Source organism: Mytilus trossulus, chromosome 14, assembly GCF_036588685.1.
Source record: "Mytilus trossulus isolate FHL-02 chromosome 14, PNRI_Mtr1.1.1.hap1, whole genome shotgun sequence".
NCBI lineage: Eukaryota > Metazoa > Mollusca > Bivalvia > Mytilida > Mytilidae > Mytilus > Mytilus trossulus.
The window spans coordinates 55,737,224-55,753,813 of record NC_086386.1 but is presented as its reverse complement, the minus strand read 5'-3'; the positions used below and the strand labels follow the sequence as shown (position 1 = coordinate 55,753,813).

Genomic DNA, 16,590 nt, shown 5'->3' with positions numbered 1-16,590 from the left:
ACGGAAACATGTAACTGAGCATACAGTTACTAGTAATAAAATGATCGAACCCCAATTAAAAAAAAAGGAAAAATCACATGATTGTATTAACTGAAATAAATAAATATACAATTTTAATAATATTTGGATTTAATTCTTACTAATTATTAGAATGATTAGAAGATTGACGTTGCACATTCAGACAAACATTATATAATATAGGTAATACTATACTTATACTACGAAAGACGTGTACTAATTTAAGCTTAAACATAATAGTTCTACACTCAAGACTTACAATTTGTTTTATATATTTTGTCATGTTTGTATACGACTAGTAAACAATTCAAAGGTGTATTACTAACTTCGGTATATTTTTTGAAGGGTTGTGCCCTTTTTGTCTCAAAGAACGTATCCATTTTAATATACCCTATAGTTATGTAAATATTTAAGAACAAATGACCTGATACTTGTATACAATATTGAAAATATGACTTATCATTACATAAGGGTAAACAAATCACTAAATTTATATCATCACGCATGGTTCATATATATATATATACAGCTACTCTGAAGTTTTGTGAACTTATTTGAAAGATGATTTCTTAAATGAATATTGATTTACTTTGATATAATTGGTCATTAATGATGTAGGATCCTCAAATGTATATTTATATATCATATGAAATGTAGATCATATCCCAAAATAATATTAAAATAATTGGTTGCATTCTCACAAATAATACACATCATATGTGCGAAATGGTTTAATGTTTATAAATATACAAAGCCGCATGAAAACTGAATTGGTTTCAAGTCCTTTTTCTCAAGAATTGTAAAATAAGACTGATTAGATACCTGAATGTCTAAATTATTAGGACTTGCTTTAAATATTATACATTAAAACTCAGTTCATATTAAAACAAGCTATTGCCGATATAATGATAAGGGAAGAAACATATGTTATGAAACCAAAAAAGACTAGAGTATAAAACAATATTGTCCCGGTCTTCTACCATACCAAACTTCAGTCATTCTCTCGTTACAATGGATGGTGTCTGTTTGGAATATGTAAATTCGAAGCAACGTTTTTTTAGTAACTTTATAGTCAATGCCGCATAAACCAGTGCGTTTCACTTTCTTTGTGATTTGAAACTCTTGAAACAAATTGTTAAGTGATCCTAAGTTGGCCTATCGCAGTTGACAAATCCCGATCTTAATCAAAACAACGGACGTCGCCACTAAAAGGGATTAAAGTAAATTCAATGTTTGCTGATAATTTGTATAGGGGTACGAGTAAGTACTTGAATCAGAAATCAAATGAGTTAGGATTTTTCTACTTGAAAATTAAAATTTAATGAGCAATGTCGTAAAATATCTAATCAGAGTTAGGACAAAAATAGAACCACATCAAAATAGCTCGTACAACAAATTCGATTACTGGTACAAATAAGTTGAAACACGAAACATTTATTATCTATAGGCTTCACAACAAAATAAGATGCACTCACATACATATATATGTCAAATGTCGTATAAGCCTTGGTAAATCCCATGACATGTCTTTCAGAAACCATCGTATTAATTATCTATGATGAAAATAAGTGATGCATGCTTAATTATTTTAAACCACCACGATTCTCTATGAATTAACGGATACTTGGTTCATTAACTTTCACTTAAGCATGTTCTAAAAAGAATCCTTTTTTTTGCAAAAATCTTTTAACGAGTATTACTATTGCATTATTGTCCTCACAAACTGTTTTTTTTTTGTCGACTTATCTTCCATATATGAAGTAATCCTATCAACGATTTTTTTTTTGTTAGAAATTCGACAACCACATAAAGTATTCATAAAGGAAGAAAAGATAGAAATTACAGAAAAGGTAAACATGCGTTGAAAGATGATACCATCAATTTATTCAAAATAAAAAAAATCAAATATGTCAAATACAAATATTATACTTTATAACAATAACAAAAACAAAACGTCGCTTTTCATCTCTTTTTTTGTCACATGCTCTATGCACGATGATATTTTATTTAATAATTAAGACTACAACTGGAAAATGCCAACATAAAAATCTGGATTTCCCCCCTTAAATAGTTTCGTGGGGTATGGCAATGTTGTGTAATGATCAACATCAAATTTATAAATCAAGCAGTTTATGTAAAACAAATTAAATACACACATAGTTTTTTTTTTGTAATCCACGGCGATAACAACGTATATGTCATGTCATGGAGGTAGGACATCGTTTGCAACATTTGGATCTTCAAAGATTGATGAAGCATGTGCATACCATAGACTCATTCATTTTATTTTTTTTTCTAATTTGAAACTACTTAAGGTGGCTCGGGCTTATTCGAATTTTCTACCAGAAGTGCCGTATTTTTGGTTATTTTATTTTTTAAAGAAAATGAATCAAATTGGTCGAAAACAAATAGGGGGTCACGGACCCTTCAAGCTCAAAATTTTACTTTTAAACAGGTATGTAAAAGGGACCATTTTTCAATGAAACGATAGGAAAATAGAGGCGTTGACATATTTTTATCGAAATATCGAAAAAACGTTCTATGACAATTACCAAAATGGGTGCCATTTGTAATTCATGCGTCAAATTATGCGCTGTCGAATAGTCCCGAGCCACCTTAACAGTGTATATCAATTCGGAAAAAGTATCTACGTCTTCACACATGCGTTAAACCGATAGCCATGACTTTGCATGAGACAATGTATTAATATAGATGATGAAATACTATTGTATGCTTCATCGGCAGGTTCACTTATGAATGACTGACAACAATTTATATACAATCCAATATTAGATCCTCACCATGGGCCTCCAATGACAACGTTTCAACAATATAAAGAATAACAAGCAATTGCAATGATAGTTGAATCTAAATTAAATGCTTATCTTTGCAATTTATTTAAGGGTTGTGTTATTAAAAAATGGAAAAAGAAAACTATGATTTTAATTGGGGGAAAATGAGTGAGTATGTTCTTACAGCCAATAGATATATAACTTTCATACTGTGGATTCATATATTTTCGTGGATATCAATTTTCGTGGATTGAAAAAAAACTTGCATATTCGTGGATACTTGATTTCGTGGTTCAGACAATCTCTGTATACAAAGCCTATTGAAAATATGACATTCGTTTACTATTTGAATTCGTGGTTCACTTGTATCCACGAACCCCATGAAAATTGGTATACAACGAATAATAATGAATCCACAGTAAATATGCTTAAAAAATCCCCTTTCAGTAACATGCGGGTGAGTGTTATGAGGCAAATTAGTGCTTAAGATAATCTTATTTCTTATAAGTAATGAATTTTTGAACTGAGACTTTCCTAATCAATTCAGAATTTTCACATATTATCCTGTACCCTATTCTAGATTCAAAAACTGTAACCACATATAAATGATCAGCAATACAATGGGAATTGAAATACAAAATGTTTAAAAGAATCAATTATCTTGCAATGGAATAAAAAAAAAGAAATCAAGGCCTACATAAATATTTCTCCTGAAACGTGTAATACTTTCAGATCCTAACAGACATCATGGTACCGACCATTACATAATGAATTACCTTGCTTGGTATAACTTCGAAGCTTCTGGCCTTTGTTAGTCTTCGTTGATTTTCAAATTTAGTTTCCTTTGTATATTTCGGAGTTTACGATAATGTTTATTATCACTGAACTATCATACATTTTTGTTTAGGGGTTAGTTGACTCCGGGTGCGGCAGTCTCTCGCTGCATTCGAAGACCCATTTGTGGTCTTCGTCTGTTGTTTGCTCTTTGGTCGAGTTGTTCATTGTTATTTTCTCTTTGACATATTGCCCATTTCCACTCTCAATTTTATATTTGAAAATTCTTTGACTAATTTTAAATAATCTCAAAACAGCACATTATTGAAAATAAACTTATGCTTCTTAAATTTTTTTGTTTACTAACTTATTAGTTATATACTAGTAGTTCTTTCTTACTTGAAAACTACCACAGTTGTTGTGTTAGAAATAGAGAAAACTATTGATGCAAGTCCAATCTTTTAATATTGATCCCCGGAAACTTAAATTAATGACAGAGTTTTGAAGCGTTGTTGTTGCGATATTTAAATTGGTTACTTTCATTGAATTGTCTGATACTGAAGTGTAACTATATTCCCATACTTTATTCCTCATATTTTGAGGTAAAGAACAGGTCGCATCTGAAAGTATATTTATATAGAAAGTAAAGACATCTCACACAGAGCAGGACGAATGTGAACTGAATTATACGTAATAAATTTCAGCAATGTTTGTTTCATCTCGGTTTACCTAGATCCTAAACTCTGGAAAAGAAGTTTCTTCACAAATGTTATCGTATAAACACATTTCGTGGAAACATAATTATTTCACTGTTGATATCATTAGCATATTCTATGATAACCAAGCTTTATAAGGATAATGCAATAATGAGACTGACCATTACTTCGCAGATGATCACACACAGTCCTTGGTATAATAAAACCCGCCATAAACACTTTTTACTATTATAATTAACTATGCATGTGCTCATGAATCAGATAAGACATAACTTTCTTTAAATCAAATATGTTTGAGTAAACATCTCAATAATTTAACTTGATATAAGTATCTCAAAAATACATAGCGAAAAAAACCTCAAAACGATTCTGAAACAACATCAAACTGTACTTACGATCTTTTGTCGAGAAACTCGTGGAATTAAATTTTTGAGTCTTCGACTTTTGTCGAAAAGCTAGAAATAGCAATCTTACATCGTTGTCGGCGGTAGCGTCCACAAATTTTAATTCTGTGGTTAATGTTTACGAAATTTTGAAATCTTTCTTAAACTATCCTTGATTTCTACCAAGTATAGTATCAAGAAAAAATGGACAAAATAATCCTGTTTATTCATAAACATAACATTCACTCTGTTGTTAAAGTTTTTTAAATTGTAATAACTTTCTTAAACTATCCAGGATTTCTACAAAACTTTGACAGAAACTTGCTTATGATCACAAAACATTTTGTAAAAATATATTTTCTGTTTTTCAGAATGTAACTTAACTATGTCCGTAGTTTTCCTTCGGGTAACATTACATGTAATATGCAGTTAAACTTCATAAACATTGTTTTTTAGCCTCATAAAGTAGGCAAGACACTGGGTTCCACGGAACCCTTTAAATGATTTATGTAGAAGGTCCTTTTGTTGATTAGTTAAAATTGCTTTTATCAGAGACAGTCGCGAAACAAGGCGAACACGTTTGAAACTATATGTGTATGGTAACTGTATTACTGTGATTACTTTTTCAAGTAGACAGGAATCATTGCGGGATGATTTATTAACGAATCATTTGTGAAATTGATTGCAACGGATTCGTTCTGTTCGTCATTTTTAATGAAAAAAAATCGTGACTTCGTCAACTGACTGATGACGATTGCGATTTACATTAAGTGTTCAGATTGTCAGGATCAGACGATGGTGTAAATACTGGAACAAAACCTGCATAGAGTTCGAGGACAGCCTTGTGTTTCCTTGGTATCATATGAACAAAGGTTCTATATCTATTTACTGTTTTACAGATATTTGATTCTTCCATTTTGATCTTGGAACTGGATTTAATAGTATTCTCCAACTAATGATTACAATTGGTCCACAGTTTATTCTTGATAAATAATGATATATGATATGTTTCAAATGAGACAGCTGCCTATCAAATGACATTGACGATAGCACCTGTTTGTCAGAGTACAGCTTTTAAGAATACGCATACAAGACCCATAGAAAAAAAAACTAATGTCTTGATTTATAACAAAAAAATGAAATACGACAGACATTTGAAAACAGCAACACATAAACTGTCATGAGCTAGGGGAAGGCACACACAGAATCTGACGTTGGAAGACATATTTCGGAATACCTAATTTGATTCTAGCCTCAGACAGAATTACCAGCATATATTTGAAAATTAATAACAACACAAAATAGATACACCTCAATCAGTGATAACATTGTGAATGTACATGGGGGTGTTTACACACATTTGTCTAAGAGACAACAACCCGATCAAAAAAGAAACAGCAATCGAAAGCCACCAATTTGTCTTCAACCTTAACGAAAAATCGTTACAAAAAGGTGTATAAATTCGGTGATGATAGAGGCTATTGTAAACTCCCAAACATATAAGTGAGTTAAAAATGAAAATCGTACAAGAATTACTAAGACTACAGTAAAATCCATAGTAATTGTCTATTAGTGTAACAAACACATAAGCAATTTGCGAACGTTATGATTTATTGCTATTTCAAAATATAAGTCCATATGTTCTTTTGCTTATACGCTGAAACTTTAGTATAATTATTAACAAGTACATTTATTTAAATTTGTTAATATTTTAGCATATTTGTTCATATGATCAGTAATTTTAGATGTATCTTTTAATAGTTTACACTCTTTATAAACAACTTAATCAAAAATGATACGTTGTTTCAGATTGAACATGTGAAACTCAGATTTTTAAACCATAAAAAGCACAATTAATGTAATGTACTTTATTCGTAGTAACGGGTTTAATTTGCTAAATTTCTGCATTGTTTAGCATTAAAATATTGGTAAAAGTTATACTAAAATTATAACGTCTTGTTCTAGAATCATCCAGTCTCAATAGTATAAACATATATGTTCACAGGTATTCTTTTTCTTATATCGTGTACATATGTGTTATTTATTATCGTATACATGTGTGTTATTTAATATCGTATAAATGTGTAAATAAACTCATCATAGATACCGGGACTTAATATTATATATACGCCAGACGCGCGTTTCGTCTACAAAAGACTCACCAGTGACGCTCGAATCCAAAAAAAGTGTAAAAAAGCCAAATAAAGTTCAAAGTTGAAGAGCATTGAGATTCACTATTCCTAAAAGTGTTGCCAAATACAGCTAAAGTAATCTATGCATGAGGTAGAAAAGCCTTAGTATTTAAAAAAGTACAAAAGTTTGTAAACAATTTATTTATAATTATAACAATAGCAATGTGTGTTATATAATATCGTATACATGTGTGTTATTTAATATCTTATACATGTGTGTTATTCCGTATCGTATGCATGTGTGTTATTTAATATCGTAAACATGTTTGTTATTTAATATAATATCCATGTATGTTTTTACTTCTTTGGCTTTATAAATATTTTGACTTGAGCGTCACTGATGAATCTTATGTCGACGAAACACGCGTCTGGCTTTCTAAATCATAAATAAGGTAGATAATAACAATTCGACCAAAATAAATAAAATCGAGTAGGCTGATGACAATCAAAGTAAACGGTATAAGTTTAAAGAAAAAAACTATAATTACCTGACATGGACGAATACATCAAACATATAATAAATGAAATCAATTTTTTGTGACAAATCTCTCCACGTTTGCCTACTTCCATTTGTGCATTAAAAATGAGAGCTGTATGTTGTCTGTCAAAGCATGCACCTGCATTAATGTCTAAGATCTGACACATATTCGATTCAATTTTCTACATGAACACAACAAATTTAATGCATTTGCTAAACACTTGTTATACAGGTGTCTATTCCAGTTCAGTGATTTAAAAAACAGCCGAAAACAAAATATGAATAAGAATGATTTAAAAGGAAAATACAAAAGATCAAAATTTACATATACTATCAAATTATGAATGCACTACACCTTTTTGAATTATAACAAATATTATCAACGAATACACCAGGGTTATTATTTAGTACGCTAAAAGCGCATAGTCATTTATGGGAGTTGTCACTTACAGATTTAAATAGTTATTTACCACTTTACTACAATTTTAGTGATTATATTCATGGAAGTAATTGTATTGGACAAGAAAGTTATTTCGACAATACATTTTCTTTCCAGTGCAGCTTGAGTAACAAACCTCAAACAAACTATAGAGACCTGATTTAACTATAAGAACAATCTAAAGTCAAATATCACTTGGTTAATGTAATTAAAAGTATACCAATATAAAATGAGATAAAACCTATCTTAATTCGAGGGTCGAGTAATAGTAAACTACATTGTATACGTGCTATGCGTTAGATGCAATTTATTACACTACATCAACTTCAAAATAAATGCACTCGTTAAGTTAGATATATATCATTAAGAATAGTTGATCATCATGTTTAGACGGGGTTTTAAAAAAAAATAAGAAGACTATGTCTTTGTTTCAAGACAAAACTTACTTGGGACGGGTAAAGTTTTACCATGATAAGTACCATAGACATCATGTCACCTAACATATCACAACAACTTTTTGATTTTTTTCTTTATTAGATTCATTTAATATTTGTTTTTTCTTGATTTTAGTTAAGTTATTTTTAACAACGTTTTTTTGTAGTTTCCCATTTGAAACTGAAATATAAAAACTGCAAAATGATCTATAATCTCTATCTTAATCGAGAAGCGAGAAACACTTATGAACCATTAGTTTATAAACATTATCCACCTTATCTAGCTGTAATGTAAAATTCAGGGTAACACATTTAACACTAAAATACCGATTAACTAATTTCGATAAAGAAAAGTTAAAGATGTTAATAGACTGATAAAATAGACCAAATGATGGGAGACAATTTAGTAGATTGATTTCAATCAACGTAAACATTATCAGTTGTAACTTGATATTATCATTACATAATACAGATGAACACATAAATCAAAAAGAGACTAAACGCATGTTGTCGTGACAAAGCTTCTTAGATGTATCCATTTCTAACTTCTAAATAAATTAATTTCTGATTATGTTCATGATGTTAGAGTTTATCTATTTATAACATACACTTCACTTAACACGATTAATGCCCAACACTTTCATACATTCAATCAGTTTACAATTCACACACAACAAATATGAAATATTGACAAATCACAAAATAATGAAATTTGATGACAATCTATGTAATATATTCGTATTACAGTTCAGTGCATAATATTAAAAAGAAAGTTATACAATTTTAGATGCACACCTATTATCATATTACAAATGCATTAAGGTATTATTTTGAGGTAGGACAATATGTTCACTAGATACACCAAAATTAGGAGTGTATGCCCGAGGCGTTAGTTCGATCTTCAATTACATGTATTTACACGGTAATTTACCACTCAATCCAAACAATTGAAGTATGACATTTACAAATTGCTGCTCCACATGCACTTCTAATATTAAATTTTACATTTCAACATGTTTCAAACGTATTCTATTATCGATGATTGAGTCCAAATTATTTAAAAAATATTTTTTTTTTTAAAACAAATGTTGATGACTGCTAGAATCAATGGGGCAAAATGTAAAAGACAAAGTCGAAAAAAGAATCATAGCTATACATTTAAAATCTAACATTGTACAGCAGGTTAATTAGTTAATTTCATTTGTTTTTATTCTACAGATAAGATTTAGATAAAGCCAATAAATATAGTATCATTCCTGAACCAAAAAATACAACATCTATATTTTTAACGGTCAGACGTTGCGCACGATGTTGGTAATACTTAGCGTTACAAGACGTTCCTCAAAGTGAGGCGATTTTGACGATTTCAAAGAAATTTTCCAGCGTTCAAGCATATAATTGATGAGGTTAATTTACTGTTGTGAATTTGGTAACCGATTGTTAAAAAAATGCATAGTTTTACACATAAAATTTAAAGTTTCGTATAGATATTTTTTTCAATGAATATTCGTTTACACGAGTTGTCAGTCTTTCCAGGCCATAATTGGTAATTTTCCTTTCGGCCGCAGACCGCATTAATGAATCATACTTTCATTTCCGCACATATTTTGTATTTATATTCTCTTAATTTTTGCATATTTATACATATTTCTTTTGTTGCATTTTCTTCCGTTTTCGTTTCCTTTCTATATTTGATCATTTCCCGATGCATTCTTTGTCGTAAAATATCTAGGTAATTAAACATTTGGGATTCGTGTTTTTCGCATTTCCTCATTTTTTGTGGCATTATGCATATCCTTTGTTTGTTATTATTGCCTGAATTGGTTTTTTCTCAATGTGATTTTACAAATAATCTCATTTGGTCAACATTTGAATTTAAACTTAAACTATTCCTTTCACAATAAAATTGAGAAAGGAAATGGTGAATATGTCAAAGCGACAACCACCCGACCATAGAGCAAACAACAGCCGAAGGCAACCAATGGGTCTTCAATGTAGCGAGAATTCCCGCACCCGTAGGTGTCATTCAGCTGGCCCCAAAAATATGCATAATAGTACAGTGATAATGGACGTCATACTAAACTCCGAATTATACACAAGAAACTAAAATTTAAAATCATACAAGACTAACAAAGGCCAGAGGCTCCTGACTTGGGACAGGCGCAAAATTGCGGCGGGGTTAAACATGTTTATGAGATCTCAACCCTCCCCCTATACCTCTAGCCAATGTAGAAAAGTACAGGAATAACAATACGCACATTAAAATTCAGTTCAAGAGAAGTCCGAGTCCTATGTCAAAAGATGTAACAAAAGAAAATAAATTAAATGACAATAATACATAAATAACAACAGACTACTAGCAGTGAACTGACATGCCAGCTCCAGACCTCAATTAAACTGATTGAAAGATTATGTCTTCATCATATGAATATCAGGTACAATCCCTCCCGTTAGGGGTTTAGTATCATACTATCATAAAATATATGAGAAGAACATAACCCGTGTCATGCCAACAACTGTTTTTTAGAAATAAATGTGTTTAGTTCTGATGCAAAGACCCTATCAGTGAATCAATGTTAAAGCCAAAATATGCAATCTTTAATGACCTGACAACAGTATCGTAACTATATCCCCTTTTAATAAGTCTATTTAAAGGTTTTGTTAGTTTCTGAGGAGAATACTGACATTTTTGTGCTTTATAAAGAATATTTCCATAAAATTTTGGATGTGAAATACATGAACGTATCAGATGTCTGCATGTTGAGTTATATTTACGAATTATTTCCTTATACCGGTGATAAAATTTAGTAAATGTTTTGACCAGTTTGTGATATCGAAAACCCTGGTGTAATAATTTTTCAGTAATACATAAATTTCTCTCGCTAAAATCTAATACGTTATTACATACACGAGCGAATCGTACAAGTTGAGATATATAAACACCATAAGATGGTGACAAGGGAACGTCACCATCTAAAAATGGATAATTAACAAATGAATAGGAAATGAAAAATCATCTCTTTTATCATAAATTTTTGTATTAAGCTTCCCGTTTATGATATAGATATCAAGATCGAGGAAAGGGCAGTGGTCATTGTTATCATTAGCTTTATTTAAAGTAAGTTCTACAGGATAAATGTCTTTAGTATACATACTGAAGTCGTCATTATTGAGAGCCAATATATCATCCAAATATCTAAAAGTATTGTTAAATTTTTGTATCAAATGTTGTTTTGATGGGTCTTTGCTAATTTTAGTCATAAATTGTAACTCATAACAATACAAAAACAGGTCCGCAATAAGTGGTGCACAGTTAGTCCCCATTGGAATTCCAATAACTTGACGATATACGGAATCTCCAAAGCGAACAAAAATGTTATCAAGTAAAAATTCAAGCGCATAAATAGTATCAAAGCATGTCCAATTGACATAGTTCTTTTGTTTATTGCTACTAAAAAATGATCTAAAAGAGTTTGAACATATGTACTCGCATTCCGACTTTTAAATGCCCAGTTAATTAGGGATGTGAATTTTTTCTTTATAAGAATATGGGGCAAAGTGGTATATAGGGTAGAAAAATCAAAACTTTGAACAGATTCAAAATCACCAATATATCCATGCAATTTATCAAGTACTTCCAACGAGTTTTTGACACTCCAAAAGTAATTAATTCCACTATTTTCAGAGGCCTTATTTGAACAATTTATTATCAGGTTTGTTATTGTATCAAGTGTACTAGTAAGTAAAACAGACAATTTAGTAGTGGAACAATGGCTAGAAGATGAAATAAATCTATATTTGTAAGGTTTTTTGTGCAGCTTCGGAAGCCAGTACATAGTTGGGACTTTCATTGTGTTTGGCTCTGCTTGTAAAGAAGTAGCTAAAAGTTTATGTTTGTTACAGATGTCGTTTTCTGAAAATGAAGTCAGTTGGAATGTTGGTGAATTCGTGATTTCCTTTTGCAGAACCTCTAAATAAAATTTACGTCAAACAATAATGATATTATTAGCAGCTTTATCAGCCGGGACAAAAACAACAACAACATTGGTTGTATTGTAACTTATACATGTAGTTTGCATTAAAAAAAAAACTGGAAACAAATAATAACGATATAAAATTAAAAAAATCAGAGCATGGCATCAATTACGTTTTGCGAACGTTGGGACAAAATGGCTGTATTTTTGAAACGATTTAAAAACCTTGTTGCCTAACGAAAAGATGTAAATCGATGTTACACGATAATGTTTAAAAAGAAAAACATTTTTTTTTACCACCAAGTTATATTTTCTATGATCTAACACTGGTTATTTGATAGACAGGTGACTAAAACCTCCATTTAAAAGGAAAAAAACAACGTGTCTTTTTCTCAATGGGACAAGATTGGTATACTTTTTGAAGTCATTTCAATTGAAACTATACGCACGGTTTCTGGCAAAACAATATCATAAACCAGGAGAAAGAAAAAAAATCAAAATATTATTAATATTTTTTTACCTCTCAGTTTTTTTTTTAATCTTACGGTATAAATGCGCAAACCCGAAACATACTTAACTTGCATATGCTTGGACATTTTTCAGACAGTTTTCAAGAATAACATTTTCCGATCACGGTTTCAGTGATAATAATTTTGCTTTAACATGCGAATAACTGTAACAATAGCAATATTCTTGTGAAGTTTTACGATGATCGGAGAAAAAATACCATAGAAAAAAAACAGAACTCTGATCCACAAAATGTAACGTTGGACATTACTTTTTGCGTAAAGATGGGATTCTTAAGTGTTATAATTCCTGGTATTTTAAATTTCGTTTTTTTTTTTTACTTTATGATCCAGTCTAATGTAATAAATTCAATCAGAAATCACTATATTTTTATCGAACTGACCATTCCACGTATTTATCTTTATTCTAATCTATATATAGCTATAGACAAATGAAGTTGGTACCAACATCGTGCGCAATGTTATTAATTATCAATAATTAAGCTTTAAAATCAGTGCTCTAATCAAATTCGATGAATATTGGTAAAAAAGTACAAGAAGTTGCCCACGAAATCGCCGGACATTTAGGAAATTACGCGTTCAGTACGTCGACTGAGGAGGCGTGAAAGCAAATAAGACACAGATCGATAACCGTCTCCGAATTTGGATATGTTCTAAAATAAATGATGTTTTCTGTGGAAAAAAAATATTATTTCAAAGACATATTTAGGAAGTACAAAACACTACATGTATACGTCAAATCACAATGTTTCCGACTTTGTATGGTGATTGCGGCCCGATGGAATCGGTATCTTCCTTAAGTAAACAGATGTATAACAGGGTGGTGTTAAGTCTCGTATAACAAGACTCTGTTTAAGGTTCTTCATACTTAATTAATATTCAGGAAATATAATAAATATAGCCCTGAAATAATAATAACAATTCTAATGCAACAACGTTTGAAACGTTCATTTTGATTGGATAACGTCACTTTCTTACATGGCATCAATTGACAATTGATGCTATGGGACGTACGCGCAAGCGCAGACGGCATATGACAGATTTTAAATACATGTTTTAACGTTGTTTTCTGTCAGTTTCATTAGAATGGAGATAACAATATTGTATTTTAAGCTCCGACGGCATCAATTGGGGATTTGATGGTCGCAAATACCCGTTTACTGTCTCCGCTAACGCGTCGCCAGTAAACTTAATTTGCGACCATCAAATCCCCAATTGATGCCGTCGGAGCTTAAAATACAATACAGTTATCTCCTAAATATAAAGTAAAGTTATTAATTATCACAGTTACATATGAAGTAATTACATATTTGTATTTATAACAGCTGACGTCATTTAATAAATACAAAGTTAAAATATCATAGCCATAACGATCGTGAACGTAAAACTAAGTATATGATCTGTATTTGAATATAACTATCAAACATTCTATTAACATAATTCAAGGTACCATAGTATATCAATAATACGTACATCAATAGTGATCAAGATAAGCCTTACCAATTTGTGGAATCAGGCTATGCACAACATCAAGAACAATACATTAGCATTATAACCAATGCTTTACTTCTATCATCAATATATGTCTATATGATCAATGGGTCCCACAAACAATGTACAACACAATAAGTATTCAAATACACATTATAGTTCCATATAACAAATTATTACATGTTTTAATAATCAATCACAATAGTAATATAAACTTGATTATCATATATTAAAATTACTGGCTATGACGTAGTATCAGTATAAAGCAATGTGACGTATAAGACTCATGACATAAAGGTCAAAGGTCATTATCAGAATCATTCAAAAATCTATCTCCCTACTTGCAAACTACGCTTTCATATAAATCATACTCTAAATCATCTCTTTTACACACATTTACACAATATAGGAATATATGGGTTATACCTACCAAATATGGCTTACGGCGTTCCATACAATTCATTCATCTCTCATACAACTGAAAGTAAATAAAGTGTATTCTTACCTTATAAAGTAAATATACTAAATTCCTTATGTCCGAAATACTGCAAATGACTATCATTGAAATATCATTCCGTTCCAAACCATATAGATATAGCACAAACTAGAGTAAATATAAATTCTGCATTTTTTCAAAACGATACCCATTTCAAATCTGGGGGTATGTCCCAATTAACCAATGAGAACACAGATAATTCTGACCACAGAGAAATTCACCTGAGCTTTCCAACTAATGATTTATAAATTGTACAGGTAGAAACAGTTTCCACTGTGCGGTCAAGCACAGCTGATTAATACGTAATACTGTATTGGTTAAATGATACATAGATAAACTAATCAGTCGGAAACCCGGTTGAAATAGAACAAAATAATCGAAGCTCTTTGTTAGAGAAGGCGATAAATGTGTACTGTAATGTTTACTATAGTGACAAAAATTTTAAAAGTTAATCATTGTTAATAGAAACAAACAAAATTACAATTTTCTTCTCAATTACGAAGTGCTTTATTAAAATTTGCATAAGTTTTCAATGTATCTATTACATAGTTAAGCAGATCAGTTAGATATCAAGTCGACGATATGGGTATCTTTCAAGTTGGATGAAAAAAATGCATAACCTCCGATTTTAATTTTTTTTTACAATGGACGGAAAACATATCAATCTATCAGTTTAGTAATTTTCGTGTCTGCCGTTCCATTATGTGCCTCAAGAAAAAATTCCAAAAAATGAGTAACAATAGTATCGAAAGGAGAAAATCGAGTGCACCTTTTTATGTTAGGGTGTTTTTGAGTTGAATATTTTGTCTTGATATCGTACAAATCAAGAATATTTCATACATCGTCTCCCTTCAGATTTTTATTTATATATATCAAAGCTACAGGTGGACTGAATAACATAAAAAAATCACAGTACTTAAAGATTCAATATATGGGTCAAGTGAAATACCTATCTAATGAATCACAAAAACAGAGTAGGAGTGTTCGAAAAGCTTTTTTTTACGGAAAGTACTTGACGACAGTCTTTCAAGTGGGATGATGAAAATGCATATCTTCGAAAAATTATAATTTTTTGTTTGTAATAACTAGGGTTTATAGTCTTCAACCATTAAAAAAATCTAGTCTGCACTTCCACGAAATATTTAATTAGATTTTTTTTAAATGTTTATGAATTTTCGAAAATTCCAACTGACAACCGATCAGACAATAGTTTTAAGTTGAATCAATGCAGACAAGATCATTACCTGATGTTCATTAGCTAGTTGATACATTTGTCTTTTAAAATACAACTGATATATAAGAATCTTAATGGTGCAATGTGAATAAATTTATCGGTTTCAATGAGCAAAATTGGTAGCGCGTAGAATGATAAACTATACATAGAAGTGATTAAAATAATAAAATTAATGAAAATCGTCTCTACCACAGATGTTTGATCATCATGGTTTAAGAGGTTATTGCATGTATACGACAAGTACAATTTGGAAAGGAAGAGATCTATCAATTGATACGACGAAAAATAGAGAGATTGGAATTTGAACCTCTTGTATCTTATATGTATCTCTCAAAGGACAATCAGTAGTTTTGTTTTATCAAATACCTAAATGCGTTTTGTTTTTAAATTTCTTTAATATTATTTCAAAAATGTTTTGTTGGTAGTCCCTCTGTAAAATTCCGGATTAGTTCTATCATACATTTTGATGGACTTGGAACAATTTAAAATCTGCTGTCGTACAAATGTATATATAATTAGATAGAAATCGACAGTTGAATCATTCAGTTAGCTCACATACATTTGTCTAGTCACACTAGACAAACATTAAATCTTACATGCCTTCATGTCAACAGTTAAATCCTTCGAAATATAATTTCATAC

At 30.6% G+C, this 16,590-nt stretch overlaps 1 protein-coding gene across 1 annotated transcript in view; it reads right to left on the bottom strand.

Moving 5' to 3' along the window:
• The window catches only part of LOC134695819 (CUB and sushi domain-containing protein 3-like), a 49,479-nt gene extending 41,864 nt beyond the window's left edge, over positions 1 to 7,615 (bottom strand). The window contains exon 1 of the mRNA XM_063557246.1: positions 7,364 to 7,615. Within this exon, the coding sequence (XP_063413316.1) occupies positions 7,364 to 7,520 (157 nt within the window). The 5' untranslated portion in view covers positions 7,521 to 7,615. The remainder of the gene's footprint in view (positions 1 to 7,363) is intronic.
• Positions 7,616 to 16,590: the final 8,975 nt, after the last annotated feature.